At 44.2% G+C, this 22,886-nt stretch overlaps 4 protein-coding genes across 4 annotated transcripts in view; 1 reads left to right on the top strand and 3 right to left on the bottom strand.

Moving 5' to 3' along the window:
* The window catches only part of chmp5b (charged multivesicular body protein 5b), a 495,962-nt gene that overhangs the window by 80,905 nt on the left and 392,171 nt on the right, over positions 1-22,886 (bottom strand). The gene's annotated exons all lie outside the window — the stretch shown is intronic.
* tyms (thymidylate synthetase) lies at positions 3,716-8,801 on the top strand (the record flags this gene model as incomplete). Its single annotated transcript, XM_080544171.1, has 7 exons — positions 3,716-3,950; positions 4,846-4,919; positions 5,042-5,216; positions 5,820-5,921; positions 6,779-6,954; positions 7,640-7,711; positions 8,664-8,801. 7 exons carry the CDS (start codon positions 3,716-3,718, stop codon positions 8,799-8,801), a joined length of 972 nt encoding a protein of 323 aa, XP_080400297.1.
* enosf1 (enolase superfamily member 1) lies at positions 9,107-15,006 on the bottom strand. Its single transcript, XM_080544501.1, has 15 exons — positions 14,884-15,006; positions 14,632-14,734; positions 13,932-14,047; positions 13,704-13,790; positions 13,284-13,310; positions 12,652-12,724; positions 12,495-12,533; positions 11,823-11,905; positions 11,586-11,708; positions 11,024-11,158; positions 10,823-10,864; positions 10,590-10,719; positions 9,936-10,035; positions 9,680-9,761; positions 9,107-9,455 (listed from the first exon to the last, which is right to left on the bottom strand). The coding sequence occupies exons 1-15, from the start codon at positions 14,962-14,964 to the stop codon at positions 9,363-9,365; spliced, it is 1,314 nt and encodes a 437-aa protein (XP_080400627.1). The 5' UTR covers positions 14,965-15,006; the 3' UTR covers positions 9,107-9,362.
* The window catches only part of LOC308169106 (tyrosine-protein kinase Yes), a 29,901-nt gene continuing 25,535 nt past the window's right edge, over positions 18,521-22,886 (bottom strand). The window contains exons 9-12 of the mRNA XM_080543747.1: positions 22,541-22,617; positions 21,956-22,109; positions 20,151-20,282; positions 18,521-18,973 (exon numbers count right to left, since the gene is read on the bottom strand). Coding sequence (XP_080399873.1) covers positions 18,765-18,973; positions 20,151-20,282; positions 21,956-22,109; positions 22,541-22,617 — 572 coding nt within the window. The 3' untranslated portion in view covers positions 18,521-18,764. The remainder of the gene's footprint in view (positions 18,974-20,150; positions 20,283-21,955; positions 22,110-22,540; positions 22,618-22,886) is intronic.

Raw genomic sequence — 22,886 nt, 5'->3', positions numbered from 1 at the left:
CCTCATAAACAAAGCGAGACAGTGACTTGTGGACGTAGGGGGGGGCTGCAGGGAGTGAACTGACAGTACACCCTGGATCAATGGCCCGTCTGTAGACGGATCTGTGTTCTGCATGTGTTTAGGAGAAGGGAGGGGGACGCAGCGAGCGAGGGACGAAGACGGATGAGAGGCCCTCTTGAACCGCATCATCCTCTTCCACTCTTACAGTGATTACACACTCCTCCTCCACACCAAGAGAGAGAGAGAGAGAGAGAGATCAGGACAGAGGTAAATAGAGTACAGGGTGAGGGAACCAGGTCCCTCAGGGCTGAGTCACACTGAACTGTATAGACCGTTTACATTTACATTTTTGGCATTTAGCAGACGCCTTATTCCAAAGCGACTTACAACAGATACATTTGACTAAGCAAGTGAATCATCAATTCACCAGTTGTAGCAGGAAGAGTCATCTAGCTCAGGCCAGGGGCCATTGGCAGTCGTAGAAGAATAAATTACTTTTTTGGGGGGGGGGGGGGGGGGGGGCGGGGGGGTTTAGACACTGGAGAATCAGTACAAAGGGGCCAGTAGAAATCTTAGGAGACACAGTATAGGGGAAAGCAGGTGTCTCAGGAGACACAGTGCTGGGGAGTAGTAGATGTCTCAGGAGGAGCAGTTAAGGTGTAGCCTGAGGAGATGGGTCTTCAGTCCCCGACGGAAGATGGGGAGTGACTCTGCAGTTCTGACAGCCGTGGGAAGCTCATTCCACCAGCGGGGAGCCAGTGTAGTGAAGAGACTATTACCATCATCATAAGAATAAGATTTTTAAATGTAGCTCAGATGATTCTACCATGAGACAACTGCCTCTAAAGACAAGTTCTGCTGTTCTGCTCTTCTATCAGTGTAACTGTGCCTTTCAGCTTTCAGGCAGCTTTCTTTACTGTGATGTTCATGAAGATGGGCAGTGCACCTGGCCAATGAGGCGGAGCAGAAACTCCGGGAGGCGGAGCAGGAGTGCCGTGATTCGCTGAGGACGTCATTTGAGGAGTGTTGTCCCTGCCTGGAGGACACCTGGAAGACAACCTACACCTCCACCTGCCACCGAGGCTTCTCCTCCTTCTCAAAGAAGGTAAGACCTCCCCATGTCCCAGACCCTCTTGCATCACTACCCTATGCTTCGTCATCAAGGTAAGACCAATAAATGCTCTTCTTCTTCTGTCATATGTCCTTAGACCTTCAGCTCCGTTGCAGCAAGCCAGTCCAGTGTGTCTTTGTCTAGGTCAATTAGACCATTTGGTGGCCGGTATTTGGGGAAGCTAGTAGTCACATGCTCCACAATAAATGCTCTGTAATAATAATAATAATAATAATAATAATAATAACTTTTTAATAACCGTTTTTCCTGCAAATGTTGCAGCTCAAAGTGCTCCAATCATTATATAATCATAATTTAATTATTTAGTCATTTAAAGGCTATATTAAAAAGATGGGTTTTTAGTCTTGACTTAGTCTTGACACAATTTGGGTGCATAAAATGAGAATGCAGCCTCACCAAATCTCGTCTTTTGTACATGTGGTACACAGAGAAAACCTGTGTTTTCTTTCAGATATTCTGGTGCTGTGCCAGTGAGAGCTTTATAAACAAGCAGAAGGATCTTGAAATCTATTCTGAACTTAACAGGAAGCCAGTGTAGAGTCTCTAAAGTAGGAGTTATATGAGCTCTTCTGCTTGTTTGGGTTAAAACTCTTGCTGCTGCCCAGCCACCTCTCCCCCACATAGGAGACCCCTAGCATGGGCTTCTTCAGCAGCAAGGCCTGGAGCTTGTCCTAGACTCTGTGGATGAATTTGGCAGAACTATAACAGAGGTCGTCAGCTTAAGTTAGGTCCAGAGATATATGGACAGTGACACCATTTCTATAATTTTGGCTCTGTACGCCATCACAATGGATTTGAAATGAAACATTCGAGATGCAATTGATATATGGTCTACCATCAGCTCATTTTTATAGATACCTCCAGATTAGTTATTTCATGAGGACTCATATAGCACATTATGAATGTATGACCAAGCACAACATACTCAACAGCATCCTTCCCCATGAACCTGGCGTTAAGGTTTCAGTCTCTTTTTGGTATGATATCTTACAGGCCCGGGTAGTGGTGGCCACTGGCCAATGACAAATTGAAGAATGATTGGCAACAAGAACTCAACACTGAAATCTCTGAAGAAGTGTGGGAGGCGACACTCGATAGGATACACCACAGTTGTATAAATGCCAGACATACCTGGATACAGTTCAAGGTAGTCCACAGACTCCATTATTCAAAGTCCAGGCTTCACGCCATATACCCCAACACCTCTCCTTTATGTGATGAATGTAAACACAAGACTGTAACTCTTACCCAACAGTTCTGGTCCTGCCCAAAGTTAAACTCCTTTTGGACTTTTTATATTTGGCTATATATCAAAGGCTTTGAATAAAAGTATGGCACCAGACCCATTGCTTGCTATCTTTGGATCAGTGGTTGTTAATCCTTCAATCAATAAAATAGCTGTTCACCGAATAAAGTGAACAGTAGGACGAATTACGTTTAAACTGATTCCGTTGTCGATGCAGAGTCTGGCACATAGATATTACTTTTTCCCCCCCTTTTTCATTGTACTATATTGCTCTAAGTGGGGGTGGGTGGGATTGGATGGATGAGGGGAGTGGGACAGGGTGTGGTGTTTGTTTAAAAATAGAAAAATGGAAGGAGAATGTTGTTTTATTGTCCATTGGATGTTTTCCATTTGTCCTTCAATAAAAACACCAAATAAAAGAAGAAAAAAATAAACACGATGCTTGTTCTACTGTGAAATGTAATCCATGTTTGATAAAAAAGAGAATGTTATACTACATGTTGGAGTTTTGATTCTAGATGTAATCAGTTCACTGGTGATTAAACTAGGAATGTTGAATAAAAACAGCCTACCATGGTATATTTATTTGTCTTCTCTTTTTATTGAACAGGAGCAGTAGTATGTCTATCCCTCTGGAACGCCCTCCCCAACCACATCAGACAGGCCAACACCCTCCCAACATTTAAAACAGGCCCTCAAAACCCACCTCTTCAAGCTCGCCTTCACCAGTTAACCCTCTCCCCCTCCCCTTCCCATGTGTCCCCAGCACTACCTCAATTAGGCCCCTATACTTTCTTTTATTTCTTTTTTGTTTCTTTTTATTATTACTACTCAATATTTTCAGTTTGTAAAGCGTCTTTGAGTGTCTAGAAAAGCGCTATATAAGTCTAATGTATTATTATTATTATTATTGTTATTATTATTATTATATCTATATATAACACACACACACACACACACGACAGAATATAATACATGATTTTCTATTAAGATTTAAATTCCGTATAATTCCAATAACCGTGTTCTTTACCATTTGAATCCAAATAGGTAGATACTGTTTTCATTTTAGTAAAATATGTTTCGAGAAACATAAACAAGGAACAAAAAGAGGCGGAGCTTAACATGTGCGTGTTTCCTCCCCCTTCTCCTATTGGTCTGCTTCTCCTATTGGTCTTCTTCTTCTTCTCCTATTGGTTCTCTGAGACCAGAAAATAACCCGGGAAAAATAACCCGGGAGTCTGAAAGTTACAGAACAGACACATCCTCCAAGTGTGTGAGACAGCTCTGCAGAGTCTGATTGTTATTGTACTTTTTGGTCATATTGCTTTGACACCAAGATGCCTGCTACTTCAGATATCCTCTCCGGACCTGTCAGCGACGGAGAGACAAAGACAAAGACAGCCGAACCCGTGGTGGAGAAAGAGAAAAGCCCAGTCTTCTCGCAGTTCTGTGATGAACGCGGGTACCTGAACCAGGTGGAGTTCGTTCTGCAGCACGGCCACCGGAGGGGAGACCGGACAGGGACGGGGGTGGTTTCTGTGTTTGGCTCCCAGGCGAGATACAGTCTGCGGGGTGAGTACACGGGTGTATTCCATCAACATCGCTAAAAGAAAATCCAGGTTTAGTCTGACAAGTCTCGCGAGAGTTCCTAAAAATATCCAGGCATAATCTGATAAGTCTCGCGAGAAGTTATCAAAAATAAGCCAGGATTTTCCTTTAGCGACGTTGATGGAATACCCCCCTGGAGCTGTAGCTTAGTGGAAGATTGTCTAGGTTTTGTTGACTGCATGCAAACCCCTAAACCAAGTCACTTCATTCCCGCGATGTTGTCCAAATCCGCAGAGATAACGGGTCAAACTTGAGCACATGTATAATGAATGTTCAAGTGTGTGTAGCGATGGTCAATCAGCAGAAGGATGGACAGACAGGCAACAACTTCTTTCAATCACTTTATTCACTGGGTGGAAGACATACAAACACACAAGTTGTCTTCCTGGTGTCTGCAATTCTTTTAAATCTGCGTATGCAGAAATAAAATACAATATATATGTTGACATGGACCCAAAACGCGGGAACTGGAATGTGAAACATTGCTAGGCAATAATACAGAAACCTAGTGTAATGCAACATGTTCATAAACGTCATAATCAGTGGATAAAACTATATAGAAATCATCACAATACATGTCAAAACAAATAGCATATGTAATACATCAACACGCTCACCTTAAATGACAGGGTTCTTCATACAAACAGTAATATACAAGCAGCATTTTACACAATGCACTGTTGGGTACGGCAACACCACAGGGACAAAATAACATGCAGACCTGCAGTACACCGCAACTCCAAAGGGGGCGCCACAACAACTAATACTGGCTAGGGCTGCTCAAACACAGCGAAACTCATACATAATATACTCATACATGTCTAACTCTGTTACATGTGCATGGTGTTTGTTATTTCAGACCAGTTTCCGCTGCTGACGACGAAAAGAGTTTTCTGGAAAGGAATTCTTCAAGAGCTGCTGTGGTTTATCAAAGTAAGTAAGAAAGAAACTGAATGTATATTACTCTAATGTCCAATAGATGGCGCTGTCTATCCATACATGGGGAAGAGAAGTTGACGTGTGTGTGTGTGTGTGTGTGTGTGTTATGGTTGCAGGGCTCAACAAATGCCAAGGAGCTCTCAGAGAAAGGGGTCCACATTTGGGACGCAAACGGGTCACGGGACTTCCTGGACAAGAGCGGGTTCAAAGACAGAGAGGAGGGTGACCTGGGACCGGTCTATGGCTTCCAGTGGAGGCACTTTGGTGCAGAATACAGAGGCATGCATGCAGGTACGGTACGCCACGTCTACGTCCCACACTCTACCTCCACAAGTCTGAGATATGTAGTGCTTTTATTCTAAGCACTCGCACGCATCACCAACACTGCTGCCAGGATAACTGGACTCCCCACACCCAACCTCACAGCACTAAACAACAGGCCCATCTCACGCATCGCCACCACGATAGAACAGAACATCACCCACCCACTCAACCTGTACCTCGCCCCACTGCCATCCGGGCGTAGGTACAGAACGCTAAGGTGCAATATGGGCTCGCTTTGGCAAAAGCCTGATCCCCACAGCCATTGTTGCTTTAAATACATGGGTGCAAACTTTTAGCCATTTTAGCCGTTTTACCTCAAAATAGGTATTTTCATAAATGTTCTTTGTTTTCAGGCAAAAAAACACCCTTTTGGGCCATCACCAGTTTGCATCCCTGTAAATAGTAGACCGTGCTGAGTGTGTGTACATGTGTAGTACTGTCTGTTGTTGTCTGTGTTATACGGTGTTGTATGTGTATATGTATACTGTACAGTGGTGTGAAAATGAATTTCCCCCTGGGGACAATAAATGTAATCTAATCTAATTTCTTGTGAAAACGTCCCCTTCCTAGACTATGCAGGAGAAGGTGTGGACCAGCTGCAGAAGGTCATCGACACCATCAAGAACAACCCTGAGGACAGGAGGATCATCATGTGCGCCTGGAACCCCAAAGGTTTGATATTGATATGATATCCATCCACAACTGTTCCTCCTAAACCAATGACTACACGGTCCCGCCCTCCACTGTTCAAATGAAGCTGTCAATCATATGATTAGGCCTTCAATGGCAATGTTCTATAGCCGTGCAATATGTTTACATTCTTGTGTTTAGGTTTACATACACGGTATATAAGTTTACTAGTTCATGTGTTTATATGTATAAGTACATAACTAACACTCCCCTGTCTATATACCCCCCTGTGAATAGGCCATAGTGTATATACATTTACATATAATAGATATGACATACATAATCAGATTCCTACCGATTACTTTTAGGTAGGATAGGTATATCCCCCTATTTATGTCTCATTCTTGTGTTTTATTATCTTAGGACGGTGTTTTGATTGTTAGCACCTAGGGTCTTCAGGGTTCCTACAAGTTTCATCCAAGTCCAATTTAAGGCCTTTTTAGACCTTTTTTAGACCTTGTTGAACAGAATATTTGACCTATCCACGACACGGTGGCTTTTTGTCATCCTCGAGGTGATGAAAATTAGGGTTTTCACTGCCATACATTTTGGTTCCAGCTTGATTAATTTCCACGTAAATAGATGTGGTCGGACTGATTTCCTTGCAGGACAAGCTAATCAAATTCTTTAGACCTAGCACCTAATTTTTTAGACCTAATGCCTGAAGCTTGGGACCCTTTTAGGCCTTAGAAATTGGATTGCTGAATTTGAGACTAAAGCTTTTTAAGACCAGCGCGGGAACCCTGAATAATGATTTCACAGTGTATTCTTGACTTGACACTAATGTGTTTAGTGGTTTCTGTCGTTCACACGTGCGCCCGTGTCTGTGTCCCTTGCAGACATGCCCCAGATGGCGCTGCCCCCCTGCCACGCCCTGGTCCAGTTCTACGTGTGTGACGGGGAGCTGTCCTGCCAGCTGTACCAGCGCTCGGGGGACATGGGCCTGGGCGTGCCCTTCAACATCGCCAGCTACGCCCTGCTCACCTACATGATCGCCCACCTCACAGGACTCAAGGTGAGGACACACACCTTATTCAGGGTTCCCACAGGTCCTTGAAAGTTTGTGAATTTGAGGGGGAAAAAATCAAGGTCTTAAACGTTTTTGAAAATAGACATGGGTTATTTAAAGTGCTTGAATCCCCCCCTCTCTCTCTCTCTAAAAACCCCCCCCAAAAAAATATGTTCAAAAATGTTTTACTTAGCTCATCAACTAGTAAATAAGTCTCTGTATTTACTGCATTCAAGCCTCTCTTTTTAATTGTTGTCTGTGAGCGGATAGTTCCTGTTATTATATAAATTCTCATCTAGATCTGTCTAAACTATGCCGTGTTGGGTCCTTGAATTTGAGGGAATTGAGTCTTGAAAGTCCTTGAAAGGAGCTTGAGTTTGATGTTTCAGAAGGTGTGGGAACCCTGCTTATTCTTCCTCAAATCCCCAAGTCGTCTCCATTTAAACTAAAGAAAATAACACACTTGGAATGTCTATCCAGTGTCTACTATGAAAAAAAAAAGAGCGTTCTTCTCCTACCACGACTACTGCCAATGACCGCTGGCCTGAGCTAAATTACTTTTCCTGCTACGACTGGTTGATTGACGATTCACTTACGTAGTCAAATGTATTTAATGCTCTCTCACAAGTTCCACGGCCTCTTATGAGACATTATTTTCCCTATATTTAATTCTAACCCTTTCTCCCTCCAGACCGGTGACTTTGTGCACACTCTGGGAGACGCCCACGTGTACATCAACCACATCGACCCCCTGAAAGTGCAGGTAGGTTCCTGAAACACAGCAGCATCCACATAACTCACTGCGTCTGTGTGTGTAACTCATCAATGACGTCAGACGACATCCACACTGTGTGTGTGTGTGTGTCTCATCAATGACGTCAGGTGACATCCACACTGTGTGTGTGTACGTCTGTGTGCGTGTGTGCACGTGTGTCTGTGTGTGTGTAACTCATCAATGACGTCAGACGACATCCACACTGTGTGTGTGTGTGTGTGTGTGTGTCTCATCAATGACGTCAGGTGACATCCACACTGTGTGTGTGTACGTGTGTGTGCGTGTGCGTGTGTGCACGTGTGTCTGTGTGTGTGTAACTCATCAATGACGTCAGACGACATCCACACTGTGTGTGTGTGTGTGTGTGTGTGTGTGTGTGTCTCATCAATGACGTCAGGTGACATCCACACTGTGTGTGTGTACGTGTGTGTGCGTGTGTGTGCGTGTGCACGTGTGTCTGTGTGTGTGTAACTCATCAATGACGTCAGGCGACATCCACACTGTGTGTGTGTACGTGTGTGTGCGTGTGCGTGTGTGCACGTGTGTCTGTGTGTGTGTAACTCATCAATGACGTCAGGTGACATCCACACTGTGTGTGTGTGTGTGTGTGTGTGTGTGTGTGTGTCTCATCAATGACGTCAGGTGACATCCACACTGTGTGTGTGTACGTGTGTGTGCGTGTGCGTGCGTGTGCACGTGTGTCTGTGTGTGTGTAACTCATCAATGACGTCAGGCGACATCCACACTGTGTGTGTGTACGTGTGTGTGCGTGTGCGTGTGTGCACGTGTGTCTGTGTGTGTGTAACTCATCAATGACGTCAGGTGACATCCACACTGTGTGTGCGTGCGTGCGTGCGTGTGTACGTGCGTGTGTGTGTGTAACTCAACAATGACGTCAGTTATGCATGTTAACTGTAACTAAATGTCCTTTCTCCTGCAGCTCCAGAGAGAGATCCGGCCCTTCCCCAAGCTGAAGATCCTCAGGACGGTGACGTCCATAGACGACTTCCGCGCAGAAGACTTTGAGATCTGTGATTACAACCCTCACCCCGCCATCAAGATGCCGATGGCTGTTTGAACAAGATCCGATGAGCCAACGTCTCCAACACGTCTGTGTTGTCTTCCATATGTAATTAACAGAATTAACTGTTCAGATATCTATGTTGCTTTTCAGATTTGTTTTAAGTGTTTATTTTATTGTTCATGACATATTGCTGTAAATAAAGAAATGATGAATTGTGTAAACTTAAAAAAGCTGGTTGGCCCATATTTTCTCACAAATATAAAAAATAAATCATTTATTGCAACAGATTATAGAAATATTACAGTAACATCTCTTTTCAGAAAGAAACTAAATCATGTCTTTATTTCTGTCTGTTTTGTGCTCATTATAACCAGAGATGCACCACGATTAAATCATCTTGTCTGGTAGTGAGAAACCTTTCCACTGACAGCAACATTATTTTAAAAAACAACAACAATCATTTGTATTTATTTACCAGACAGTAGTGTAGTTCTAGATTTTAAAACTAAATCTCTACAAATTGTGTTAGTGCTGAAGTTCAACTTCATCAATTGCATTCACCTCTTCATCTCCTCTCCTTCATCGGACGGACGGACTGCTGTCTCAGCATTGTCCTCACTGTTCCAGGAGCTTCTTCCACACCTCTCCTCCAGGGTACTGGTGTTTCTGCACTGAAGACTCCAGCATCTCACAGGAGTAGCCTGGGTCCTGACAGAACAAAGACAAACAAAAAACACAGCCTCAGCTTTTACACCTTGGATAGAAACATCTACCCAACCACAGGACAGTAGTATAGACATACCGTGGAGCCAGTTTAGAGTTTAGATGGGTCTATAACTGATCGTATGATAACATAAGGTGGGGGTTCAGTAATAGCTTATGAAAAGACAGATTCTTCCTTGGACATGATGACAGTCTGGTGTCAAACTTACCTGGGGGGGCATGTAGTGGGCATCCTTAATCACCACAGGGTTAACGAAGTGCTCATGGAGGTGGTCCACGTACTCACACATCCTGCAGGATCAGACATCATTCGAGAAAACAACAACTGTTTGATTACAAAGCTCTTTCTCTTAGATCAAATGAGACATCAGTAGTATCAATGTTGATTTGGTGTATTCTACTTGCTGTGTGGCTTCATTTGTCATCTGGAAACTACCGTAGTGTACATACTGTGATGTTACTCACCGGTTTTGCAGACTGCCAGACACAGAGATGTAGTCAAACAGTATCAGATGCTGAACCAGCTCACACAGACCCACTCCCCCAGCGTGAGGACACACGGGCACTGGGGAGATGTGTTGGATTAAGTAGCTAACTCTTCATGTGTATAGTGTCATATTATTGCCTTATTAAATGCTGTATTTCATGAAAGGAAATACATTTCTTTTACAAAAAGAGAAATGGATACACATTTTCAACACTGGAACACACACACACACAGCCTAGAGAGGCCGGCGGCTAGCAATCGGAAGGTAGTTAGTTCGACCCCTCGACTCAGGAGGGAGCTGCATGTGCCCTTGAGCAAGGCACTCAACCCCTAATTGGCTGAGCCTGTGCCTAGAGCAAAACTACCAAATTCCAACAATTGACTGACAAGGTGATTGCATGGCAATAAGTCAGTAAAAAAACTAAAACACACTCACACTCACACTCACACCCACCGACCGACCCACCCACACCCACCCACCCACACACACCCAACCACACCCACCCACCCACCCCCACCTACCCACCCTCACCCACCCACACACCCACCCACCCTCACACACCCACCCACACCCACCCTCACACACCCACCCACACCCACCCTCACACACCCACCCACCCACTCTCTCTCACCCTGGAACTTGTGGGCCATGAGCAGTACAGCCAGGTTCTCGTTGACGCTGCCCAGGCGACAGCTGTCGATCTGGACGAACTGCAGAGCGGAGGCCTGGAGGAACTGCTTAAACATCACCCTGTTATGACACTGGACAACAAGAACAACAACATCATACAAGACTCTCAGACAAGACTCACTCTCAATACTCCTCAGTTGGAATGCGAGCTTGCGTGTGTGAACGTGCACTAACCTGTTCCCCTGAAGCCACCCCAATGCCCAGCGGGGCCAGGGCCTGCAACGACAGAACACAGCTATGAACTTCGCCCATAGACCTCCTGTACAGTTTCTTTACTGTAAATAATTACAGTAGAAAAAAAACTCTAGCAAGTAATACAATGTGAGGTTGTTCATTGGACCGTTGTATTTGTCCCTCCTCTCTTCCCCTAGCTACCTTGGAGATGGCAGCATGACCCAGGATGTCGTCAGGGCAGGTGGGCTCCTCGATCCACAGAGGTTTGTACTCCGCCAGCTTGGTCACCCAGGTGATGGCCTCGCCTACGTCCCACCTCTGGTTGGCATCGATCATCTGACACACAGAAGAGGGTCAAACCCCTTCCTTTCTCAATAGCTGTGCCTTTTTACCCACTAAAAGAGCCGGCTCTTTACAATGCTAAGCTGCTATTTACACACAACGACCACTAGTTGGCCGCTTGTAAATTAGCCTGCTTCCTACACAGAAAAACAGCAAAGTAGCTTTATACTAGCTTATCCTGATGTGATTTTGAAATTGGAAGGATACTGGGTGGTAGAACGCACATATCTAGGAACAGTCATGAAAGGAGGGTCCTGAAATTTGATCGAGTGCAAAGATATAACACTTTTGTTTACTCTCAGGGGTCAAATGACCCCTCATGATCGAGTGTTGAAGAGGATGGACGATCGAGTCAAATGGTCCAATCCAAAATGAGAGATGAGATTTACTGTGTCCAATAGCATTAGGAGGATAGATTTACCAGAGTGTTGTTGGGTCCAATCATCTTCCGTATCAGACTGCAGCGGCGGACGTCGTCCTCAAGGTCAGCCCCGACCTTCACTTTAAACCTGGTCCATCCGCTGTCAAGGGCGTCTGTGCACAGCTTCAGGAACACACAGAGATAGAGAGACAGACTGGGACGTTATAGACAGCAACAACCCCATCGTAACCCAAGCTATTAATCAACCTCGCAGCAGTGTGTGAGGCAGAGAGAGACCTGTTTCAGCAGCGTGTCTGAGTAGCCCAGCCAAGCACAGGAGGTGGTGTAGGCAGGGTAGCCCTCCTTCAGCATCTGTTGCTCTGAATGGCCAAAAAAGGAAGACAGTCGTATCATAACACCATCAAAAAATGTTACTGAGGAAATCAGAGGTCTATAATGCATTCCAATTTTATTCTAATGTAAGTACGCACTGTTTCTAAAGCTCTCACTGGCACAGCACCAGAATATCTGAAAGACCTTTTGCTAGCATAGCAGCCCAATAGAGCTCTCAGGTCTTCTGACGCTGGTTTTCTCTGTGTACAACATGTACAAAAGAGGAGATTTGGTGAGGCTGCATTCTCATTTTATCCACCCAAATACCCAAATTGTGGAACGCACTGCCAGCTTACATTAGGGATGCAACCTCAGCAAATAATGTTCAAGTCAAGACTGAAAACCCATCTTGTTAATGCTTGTTAATTGCCTTTAAATGACTTAATAATGAAATTATGATTATATGATGGTTAAAGCACTTTGAGCTGCAACGTTTGCAGGAAAAGTGCTATACAAATAAAACATATTATTATTATTACTATTCCACAAGTACTTAAAGTCTTCATTCTGATCAATTTCATCCACGTAAGCCCCACTTATCAAAGCCATTAAGCCGTCTCCCGTTAGCTTTCTTACCCCTCTGCTGCTTGCCCTCCTGAGCTTTCACAAGTATGTCTGAGGGAAGAGAGAGGAAGGTTTTATAGATCGCAACTGTAAAAACCAGATTAATTGTCGACGGCCACGTCAGGCAGCAGTGGAGTAGAGTGATGGACGGAGGGATACACAGCCTTACCCAGGGCCTCCTGCTCCGTCAGGGCGTCGGTGATGTATCTGAAGTCGATACACGAGATGAGCTTTTTGGGATCCTGGGGTAGGAACACAGAGACGTTCATAAGACATACGACCACAAGGGAGGAGCACTTGTAATCAAAGGCAATCGACTGCGTTGCGGTTTGATTAAATTGTTCAACCTCACCGTTCTCAGGGTTCCTTACAAGTTTCAACAAGTCAAATTTAAGACCCTTTAAGACCTCTTTGGATATCATTTTAGACCTATTCGTGACACCATATGGTAGCTTTTTGTCATCCTCGAGGTGATGAAATTAGGGATTTCACTGCCATACAGACAAAAAAGGAAGAGAATTGGCATTTTTTGGGTTCCAGCTTGATTGATTTCCGCGCAAATAGATGTGGTCGGACTGATTTCCTTACAGGATCTCATTTTTAAGACCTAGCACCTCATTTTTAGACCGAATAACTGAAATTTGTGACCTTTTTAGGCCTTATGCGTTGGATTGCTGGATTTTAGACTTTAAGGCTTTATAAGACCAGTGCGGGAACCCAGCATTCTGAATGAAAATGTACCTGTAGTTGCATTTACCCAAAGAGTAACATTGAAAAGCTCGTGAATTTCATCCACTTTACCATGTCGACGATCAGCTTCCACAGCGGCTGTTGACGGAAAAAAATAACGAGTCATCCTACCGGTAATAATCAAATCAACACTTCACATTATTTGCTCATAGGTAGCCTATAATGATCTCTATTGAAATGGACTGACTTATATAGCGCCTTATTCCAAAGCGCTTTACAATGGCCTCTCATTCACCCACTCACACACACATTCACACACCGATGGCGGCCAAGCTACCATGCAAGGAGCCGGCCTGCTCATTGGGAGCAATTTGGGGTTAAGCGTCTTGCCCAAGGACACTTCGACATCGACATGTGGCCAGCCGGGGCTCGAACAGCCAATCTGCCGACCCTGCGATCATTAGACGCTGACTCCACCTCCTGCGCCACAGCCGCCCCTATCCACCAGCCCTAGGCGAGGTAATGTCTCACCTTGCCCTCTGACCTCGCCCACAGGTCCCATATGGCGTTCAAGACCGCAGCCGTCGCCAGTTGGATCACTCCCTTCTCTGGTCCAATCTGTTACGGACAAGACAGAAACCCCATCCTATCTTCTCATACTCTTCTCACAGGAGTTCTATTCAACAGGGGGGGTTCAGTGGAGTGTGTGGGACTCATTTCTGATAGATGAGGGTTGTCATCGAGGGTGTGTGCACTCACCCATCGCATCTGGCCATCGCTGGTTAGGAGACGGTAGAATCCACGGAAGTCACTCACTATTTCCTCCAGAGACTTCCCCACAACGAGTGCTGACAAGGCTTCGACGGCACACACCACTTAACAGGTTTTTAAGGGGACAACAAAAACCTATTCATCAATCATCACACTTCCTCCAGTTAGACGAGCTGTTAGACAGAATTGGCTACTGGATTGGGAATTAAGCATTACGCGTTATAGTTAGAAGAGGAGTGGAGGAGGAGAAAATGTTCAGTTTTATTTTAAGCAAAATACTTAAGGCAGATTGTATTGCATTTACGAACATTACCACAAGATGGCGCTGAGGGGAACACTCATTTTGTGCTTTTGACCTACTGGGCTTGCCTTGAGTTGTGAGTTAATCTAAAATAGAGTTAGATCCAAAAGTTTAAAATGGACAATGTTGCGGGTGTTACAATACTCGACACATTGCATACAGTTGGATGTGTAACAGACCATGCACTTCACTCTTAATAATGGCAATATTATTTGTAAATGCGAAATATGACTCGCACACACAATTTACGACATTACAGTTTGGGTATTTTTTTTTATATAACAACGGTGTTACACATGCAGTTATATGCAATCGTGTCCAGTTATATGCAATTGGGTCACCAGTTTAACATGGTCACATCTTATCTTAACGGGTCAATACTCTTACCGATCTCTGTGCCTCTCCCCACAGTGAACGTCAGGCCATGTCCTCTCAGCCCTGTCTCAGTCTCGATCACAACATAAGCCACTGAGTAATCTGGGTCTGTGTGCTGCAGAGATCATATGACAAGTGTGCAATGTGCATGATCAGAATCGGTTACAGTTTCTTCACCCATAATTCATATAGGCTACAGATAGTATAATAGGGAAATTATGACGTTAAATATCATTAGGCATTAACTCTGGTCTGATCACGTACCATCGCATCGGAACCATGTTGCTCCAGAGACGTGGGGAATCTCACATCGCTGACAGTCAACTTTGTAATTTTTCCAACCATTTTGTGCAATGGTCATTTGATAATTAGGGGAATGGTTCGCAGGAAAAGCTCGCAAACTAGTGCAGAATATGAATATGATCCCGCCCAATGCGACTTGACAGGTCGGGAAACTCGAGCGATAATGTGACTTGTCACATGTCACATGACTTTGAGCAGGTTGACAGGTACATCTATCAGACTTTTATTACGCGGAAAAGTAACTTGCGAAATCAAATCGTGACAGTAGTGTCATTTGTAAACCTACAGTAGGTCAATTGATAGTAAAGTTCTCTTGTTGACCGAGTTAAACTTAAGACAACGAAATATACGGAAGCCCTGAAAAGCCATGTAGGGGAGAGGGGGGTAAGTTGACCCACCGCCGGTATCTAGGCAACTGTACCCATTTGTTGTCATGTGACCATACATTCAGGAAGTGACCCATCATGTCTATCTGGCTGTGATGGGGAGAAGCACATGGTAAAGTCATAAGTATGTTTTTTTCCACAAAAGTGAAAAAGAGTCAGGTTTTGTCAAAGTATTTTCTCTACATGTCATAATGGTATAATGACTGTTACACCAAAGCTAATTTATCCAGGTTTAAAAATATATATCATACATGTTGGAGATTTGCCAACGTCTAAAACCATGTGAATCATTTAGCTAAAGATTAGCCTGAGTTGCTTAGCGAGGCAGTTCTTTCCAGAACGAAGGCTGTGGGGGAAAGGGAGCCAAATGCTGTGGGGTAAATTGAGCCATGACTTACACCACCAAGAGGCACTGAAGTGAAATTAAGTTAAGTCTCTGAGGTATAAAATGGTATTTCAATGTAGTATTACACAACTGATTTGGTTTTTACATATTTTAAACATTGTAGAAAAGCCACCATGCCAAGAAAGAAGAGAAAGGTTGGCTGGGGCTCAACACCCCTTGAAGAGAATCTATCAGAGCAGTGGCAAAAGACAGACATATTGACAGGTCAACCCTGCGTAGATACATAAAAAGCAGGGAAAAGAAGTGAAAACAGTAGGGTGCAGTGGAACAGCAGAGGCAAAGAGGAGGAGATAGAGAAGGAGCTTGCAGACAACATAAAAAAGCATAAAACATAAAACAGACAACATAAAAAAGCATAAAACATAAAACACAGACAACATAAAAAAGGCAGACCAGTTCTATGGCCTTACTCCAAAGAAATGCTGTGAACTGGCTTTTGACTTGGCAGAAACAACATTCCTATCCTCAACAGCTGGAAAGAGAAGGCTTTAACTGGTAGGGTGTGCAAGAGATCACGTGATTCAGTAGGTCAGCTAAGGCCAACTGATCTCGTGTAGCTAAACAGTAGCTACAGCTATACAGTACCTTGATAGAATGAATTCTATTCTTTTAGGTCGAGACAACTTTAAGGCATGCTACCGCAGACGTCTCTCCTGCCGTAAAGAAAGTCAATTGGTCAATTTACCCCCAAATGGTTCAATTTACCCATTGACTCGGATCTGCTTACCCCTAAGCTGGGGCAAGTTGAGTCACAAGATCCCTTTTCATTTGACAGAAGATTTCATGTCATATTTTCACAGCCCTTTTCGATTGACAGAAGACATCCTGAAATAAAGGTTGATGTTTTTGTTTTACTTCTGTCTCGTTTTTCCTTGCCTAGAGGACAACATAAATCAAGATTGAAATGATGTCATGTAATAATGAACAACATATTTAATGGTGTGTCCTAATTTTTTCACGACTGTATAGTCATCAGTCATATGTCAAGTGTGACGCAGTTGGAAATCTCACGTTACATTTATTAGATGTTATTTTTGGGTAGGCCGAATAAACCACACAATTTTAAAATCTGAAATGTTTTATTTTGCAACTGTACAAATTCCTCAGATTAGTATCTAACCCATAATAATTTCTCTCCCCACCCACACCATATAACTTGACCACGGTCTATGCTTTATCGTTTTTAAAAAATGAGGATTTCACAACTTTGTACAAAGCCCTTCTTTAAAATCACAGTTGACCACCTGTGCTAGGCCCATCTATACAAGTATGCATAACCAAATGTAACATTGTACTGACGAGTCCAAAGACAAATAAAGCAGTAAAATGACACCTGAGAGTGTCCATACTTCACACCATAGAAATAGAATAACAATTCTATGCCTCATACACTTCTGATGCTAATCTGACTCAATATAACATTAACATGACAGTTGAGCTTCCTCCATTTGGCAATCATAAAATAATCTGACTGTTCACTGGTTGACTTTTGACAATTAAAACAGCAAAATAAAAAAAACTCATTAAAAAACTTTTGTAAAGGCTGAGATGGTACGTTAAATAAAATTAAATGACATGTAGAAAAACAGTTCAGGTACTTTGGCAATATTTTCCATAAAGGCTGAAATGCTTTCTCTTTGTGATCATTATTAAAAACTAAACATGAAAACACAAAGCTGACAACAACTAGACCAGATACAGTAGTTGTCTTAACGTTCTCCAAAGTCTATGCAGAGGCCAAGTCTGCAGAATGACACAAGACGTCTACAGCATTTCTCTGTGACACTTATAGAGTATTTTCTTACTCTAAACTAGGCAATTGCCTACAAAGTATTGTGATTATTAAGAATGCAAATGGCTAAATTCGATTTAGACCATATTTTAGTGGTTCTGTCACAATTCAAAATCTGGAATTGCAGGTATTGTATTGTACTAACTTCAATGTCGTCCATTGTTGTTGTAGTGCTATGATCTGTGCAGAAAAACCATCTGCATTGGCATGATGTCTTAAGCAATGGCTGGAGTTCCATCACTGGTTAACGTTGTTTTTTAGGCTCGGCCATCCTCGAGCTAAATATCCCCCAACCTCACAGTGGTATAGACACAGAGGAGATTCAGTTCAGTCATACTCTGTAGTGTTCTCTGAAGAATGTATGTAACTTGACATAGCAACAGTCTTAAAATACAACCTGATGGCCTTGGAGAGAAAGAGTCTTAGTGTTCTAGAACCGTCTGGTTGTTGAAGGACGGAGGGGGGAGGGGCTTCACATGAAGCGAGGACCATGGCTGTGATATGAATAATTCTTACAGTTGACATTTGAATAAAAACAAACAAACTGACATAATATTAACAAACGAGCAGACTGAGGGATCCAAACCGCGACGGGCTAGATGTGTCGCTCGAATCACTCGCTTAGAAAAACACAAATGAAAGGAGAAAAAAGGTATTTTTCCAGTTGAACTGTTGAAATGTAATGAACACATGCTATAGTGTATAGCTATCCCATGTAAAATACCAAACGTTACTTAAGTCCATCAAATATGTCCATCAACACCATCCTTTCTATTCCTCCATTTTGAAGGGCTTTCAATCCAGGGGATCTGATAGGCTGGCTCCCCCATGATGTCACGTGTCATTTCCATGGTTCAACAACATTATAGGCAACGAGAAAGAATGATTGGTCACTTTGAAAATACATGATAATCTGACAGATATTGGAAATATAAAAAATAAAAATAATAATAAGACCTGTAGTACCTGAAATGTAAAAAAAAAACTAAAAAGGAAATACATGAATGTTGGAATTAGTGTTTGAAATAAAATAATAAAGTCAAATAAAAGTATATTTCTCGTATCAAGTGAAAGCAGTGGTTTGTGCAACTAACAACCAAGCTTCCTGTTGGCTGTCTTCTTCTGCACGTTATTTATATACGTTTTCTGTCTGTAATCTGTAACTGAGTCCCGTGACCGAGTCAGCCCCCTCTGGTGGAGGGATACACGACGCGGTGAGGTCCCCGGGCATTCACTGACTCTGGTTGGCCAGGCCTGACTATAGGTTGTCCCCAGGTTGGTACTGAGGCTCTGTGGCGGTAAAGTAGTCCTCCAGGAAGGACTGGATGTACTCGAAGGTGGGCCTCTCGTCCGGGTCTTTCTTCCAGCACAGCTTCATCATCTCGTGGAGGGACTCGGGGCAGCCCTGGGGGCAGGGCATCCGGTACCCCCGCTCCACCTGCTCCAGGACCTCCCGGTTCACCATGCCTGGAGGGAGGGGGGAGACGGGGGAGGGAGAGAGGGAGAGAGGGAGAGAGGGAGGGAGGGAGGGAGGGAGAGAGGGAGAGAGGGAGGGAGGGAGGGAGGGAGGGAGGGAGGGAGGGAGAGAGAGAGAGAGAGAGAGGGAGAGAGAAAGAGGGCCTGGTTAATGCTCATTACATTACTAGTGAAGTCACTGAAATCAAGATTATCCCTGAAATCAAGTAAATAAAATCAATGATATCCATATAACATAACAATGATCTAAGTCCCGTTCTCACCACATGGCTGAGCACTGTGAAATGGCTCTGCTAAATCATATTACATCCCCAACCCCCCCCCCCCCCCCCCGCCCCATGAAGCATAAATAAAAAGGAGGGTACAGTGTGGGGGTGGTGTGTAGTCTGAAGGTTAGTGTCTGTGTCAGCTTTTCTTTTTAAAGATTCCATATCGGCCCTCTTCTCTAGCATTGGAACTACTAACAGCACTGTTCTTATTGAAGGGGTTTTGGATGACTGGAATGTACGGTCGGTCGGTCGGTTCACTTACTGTTGCCAAAATGTACTAATTGTAAGTTGATTTGGATAAAAGCGTCTGCTAAATGACAAAAATGCAAATGTAGAGGCCCGTCAGCCTGGCACAGATGGTTATAGACAAGAGAGGTGTTCAACTCTGGATCAGCCCACAACAGATGGGCTCATATAATCTGTGTGTGTGTGTGAGTGTGTGTGTGTGTGTGTGTGTGTGTGTGTGTGTGTGTGTGTGGTGTGTGTGTGTGTGTGTGTGCGTGTGCGTGTGTGCGTGTGAAGGACGGTATTACCTCTGGCTCTGACTCAAGATAGATCACCTTTCGACAAATGTTTGTGTTTCTTATTCATAAACTCCTCAAAAAACATTCTTTCGGTCGATTAATCCTCCCCTTTAATAATACCATTTGGTATTGTATTTTATATCGGTGGAAAGCCTGATTAGTCACCTTTACAACCAGGTACAACTTGTAAGGATCGTGCATTCGTGGAATGAGCAACACAGCTAAACGTGTGGGTAGCGGCCCAAAAAAAGGTGCCAAAATCCCCAACAATATTCTTCTGTTGGTATTCACTCTCGTTTTGAGTTGCTTGGTGGATTGGATGATTGCACTCTCTCAATGGCAGTGTGTCTGTATGTCCCCCTCGCCCTGTCTCACCTGGGTAGGGCACTCTGCCCTTAGTGACCAGCTCGGTCAGCAGGATGCCGAAGGACCAGACGTCTGACTTGATGGTGAAGCGGCCGTACAGGGCAGCCTCAGGAGCCGTCCACTTGATGGGGAACTTCGCCCCTGTGGAACAGATCAAAAGAAAAAAAGGAGGATGTATAGGGAAAAGAGAGGGAGGGGGAGAGAGAGAGAGGGGGGGGGAGAGAGAGGGAGAGAGACAGAGAGAGAGCGAGAGAGAGAAGGAGAGAGAGAGTGAATATGGAGACAGAGAGAGAGAGAGACAGATCAAGATGGGAGAAGCAAAGAAGGAGGTGTAGGGGAAAGAGAGAGGGAGAGAGAGAATGAGAGGACGTTATCTACCACTAGGGGTCATCAGAGAGCCTTGGAGCAGCAGAGCTATAGAAGGGGCTATCCTCTCTGGCCTGCCATGCATAATAATGACCCTCTTGACCACTGTTGGATCTCATACAACGGATAGATCCGGTCCATTGTCTCTATTGGTCAGTTTGCGTTCCAGCCGTGCCGATATCCATGATGACATACGCACGGCTAAATGGAACGTTGACACATCTTTTCATATTACTCCGCGTTTGTATAATATTACCGCTATCGAAGTTACATTCTTACCGTTGCTTAGCAAACTGTTCAGCGGATGAATACATAAAATAAATACATTTTAAATAAATAAATAAAACATAGGTCCATTAAGACACATTAATTAAAAGTTTGTCTTGTCTTTCTTTTGTGAAATATTGATAGATAAATGCTGCGCGTCGCGCCTAACCACCCCGCTAGCTGTGCCGATATCCACGATATACCACGGCTTCTCGTTCCATAACGCTTAAATGAATCACTGTTCTCTCAGATTTTAAGCATACTATTACAAAAGGCTCAAGACAGATCGCTTGGACATAGCGAAGAAACTGATGTCTGCTGTCGTTCTGGTAATGAACGAACATTTCAGGGGAGGGAGGGGGGGGGAGAAGGGGCTTGGGGTTGCCCTCTATGAGAGCTTCTATCAGGTCTGCTTGTGCAGTGTACACATTGCATCTACACAGCGTGACGTGGAGAATGAGTCTCGTAGTATGAGACACTCGTCGGTTGGAATTGTGTCGCGTTCGAGAGTGTCGAGAGGGGCAAAAGCACACTCAGCAAACTCAGTCACTATCAAACGCCTATTTCTCTGCCTGAAACACTTCGATCTTAAGCAGTTAAGCAGCAGGCTTAGGTGTGACAGACAGTTTACTCACCAAGACTAATCACAGAGAGACTAGGAACATCTGCTTTCCACCATTAGCCTAATTCACCGTGATAGAAACAACAGGACTTCATCTACGCCTAGTGAGGTCACTGTTCCATATCCCCTCCTCCAGTGTGGTCTATTTCCATCTCTCTCTCTCCTCTCATCCCACACCCCCTTAACACTTCATCAGCCATGAGGGGTCATTTGACCCCTGTGAGTGAAAAAAAAAAAAGTGATATCTTTGCACTCAGGACCCTCCTTTCATGACTTTTCCTAGATATGTGCGTTCTACCACCCAGTATCCTTACATTTTCAAAATCACATCAGGATAAGGATAGTATAAAGCTGTTTTGCAGTTTTCCTGTGTATGAATCAGGCTAATTTACAAGGCGGCCAACTAGGGGTCAATAGGTTGTGTGTAAATAGCAGCTCGAGCATTGTTTGACCCCCGAGGCGGCTCTTTTAGTAGGTAAAAAAGGCACGGCTGTTGTCGTGTTAATCTGCCTGTGAGTCAGACTGGTCTGTGTACCCGGGGTGCATTCTGGGTACTTGCCTTGCCGGGCGGTGTACTCGTTGTCCTCTATCAGCCTGGCCAGACCAAAGTCAGCGATCTTGCACTGCAGGTTGTCCCCCACCAGGATGTTAGCGGCCCGCAGGTCTCTGTGGATGTAGTTCATCCTCTCGATGAAAGCCATGCCGTCAGCGATCTGGGAATGACACCACACACACACACACAGACACGGGTCAGTTAGCAGACACACCCACACAGAGGTCAGTTAGCAGACACACCCACACAGAGGTCAGTTAGCACACACACACACACACACACACACACACACACAGGTCAGTTAGCGCACACACACACACACACACACACACACACACACACACACACACACACACACACACACACACCATCTCTAGTACCAAATCAATCATTCATATCACTTAAAGTTATGTTAGATGTCATGTAGATGTACAGTAGAAGAGAGGAAACTAGTGATGCATGGAGAAAAGAAAAAGTGCAGCATTTTAATAACCTTGCACGGTGGACATTAAACAGATGACGTCAACCCTGCCCTTCCCTTAAGCAATGTGAATGTGATACATTTGAATCACCTGATTTTTGATGACTCACCTGTGCAGCCATATCCACCAGCAAGGGCAGCTTGAGGAATTTGCCATCTCCCTCTTTCAGGAAGTCCAGAAAACTTCCTATAAAACAACGACAACAACAACATCAGCATCACATGACAGATAAAGTGCCTTTATAGACATGACTGTCTGTCTGTCTGTCAGAGCTATCTCTAAGGCAGCCCCTAGGCTCTGGAATAGCCTCCCCCTCCCTCCACGTCAGATCTGCCCAGAACGTCGAGGGCGAGGCTTTTAAAACCTTAGATAAACGTACCTCTTCTCCCTGGCCTTTGACCTGAGTTGAGCCTGCCTCCTGACAACTGCACTTTTCTGCACTTTTATTTCTGCAC

The sequence above is a fragment of the Nansenia antarctica genome (assembly GCF_963989245.1).
Source record: "Nansenia antarctica genome assembly, chromosome: 13".
NCBI lineage: Eukaryota > Metazoa > Chordata > Actinopteri > Argentiniformes > Microstomatidae > Nansenia > Nansenia antarctica.
The sequence above is the reverse complement of the archived record's forward strand: the minus strand, read 5'-3'. Positions and strand labels throughout refer to the sequence as shown.

Coding starts and splice junctions, on each gene's coding strand:
- enosf1 (XM_080544501.1), bottom strand. CDS start 14,964: ATGGTTGGAAAAATTACAAAGTTGACTGTCAGCGATGTGAGATTCCCC. Junction 12,725..13,283: donor GGAAGCTGATCGTCGACATG/GTAAAGTGGATG, acceptor TTCCTACCCCAG/GATCCCAAAAAGCTCATCTC. Junction 12,534..12,651: donor GACGGAGCAGGAGGCCCTGG/GTAAGGCTGTGT, acceptor CTCTTCCCTCAG/ACATACTTGTGAAAGCTCAG.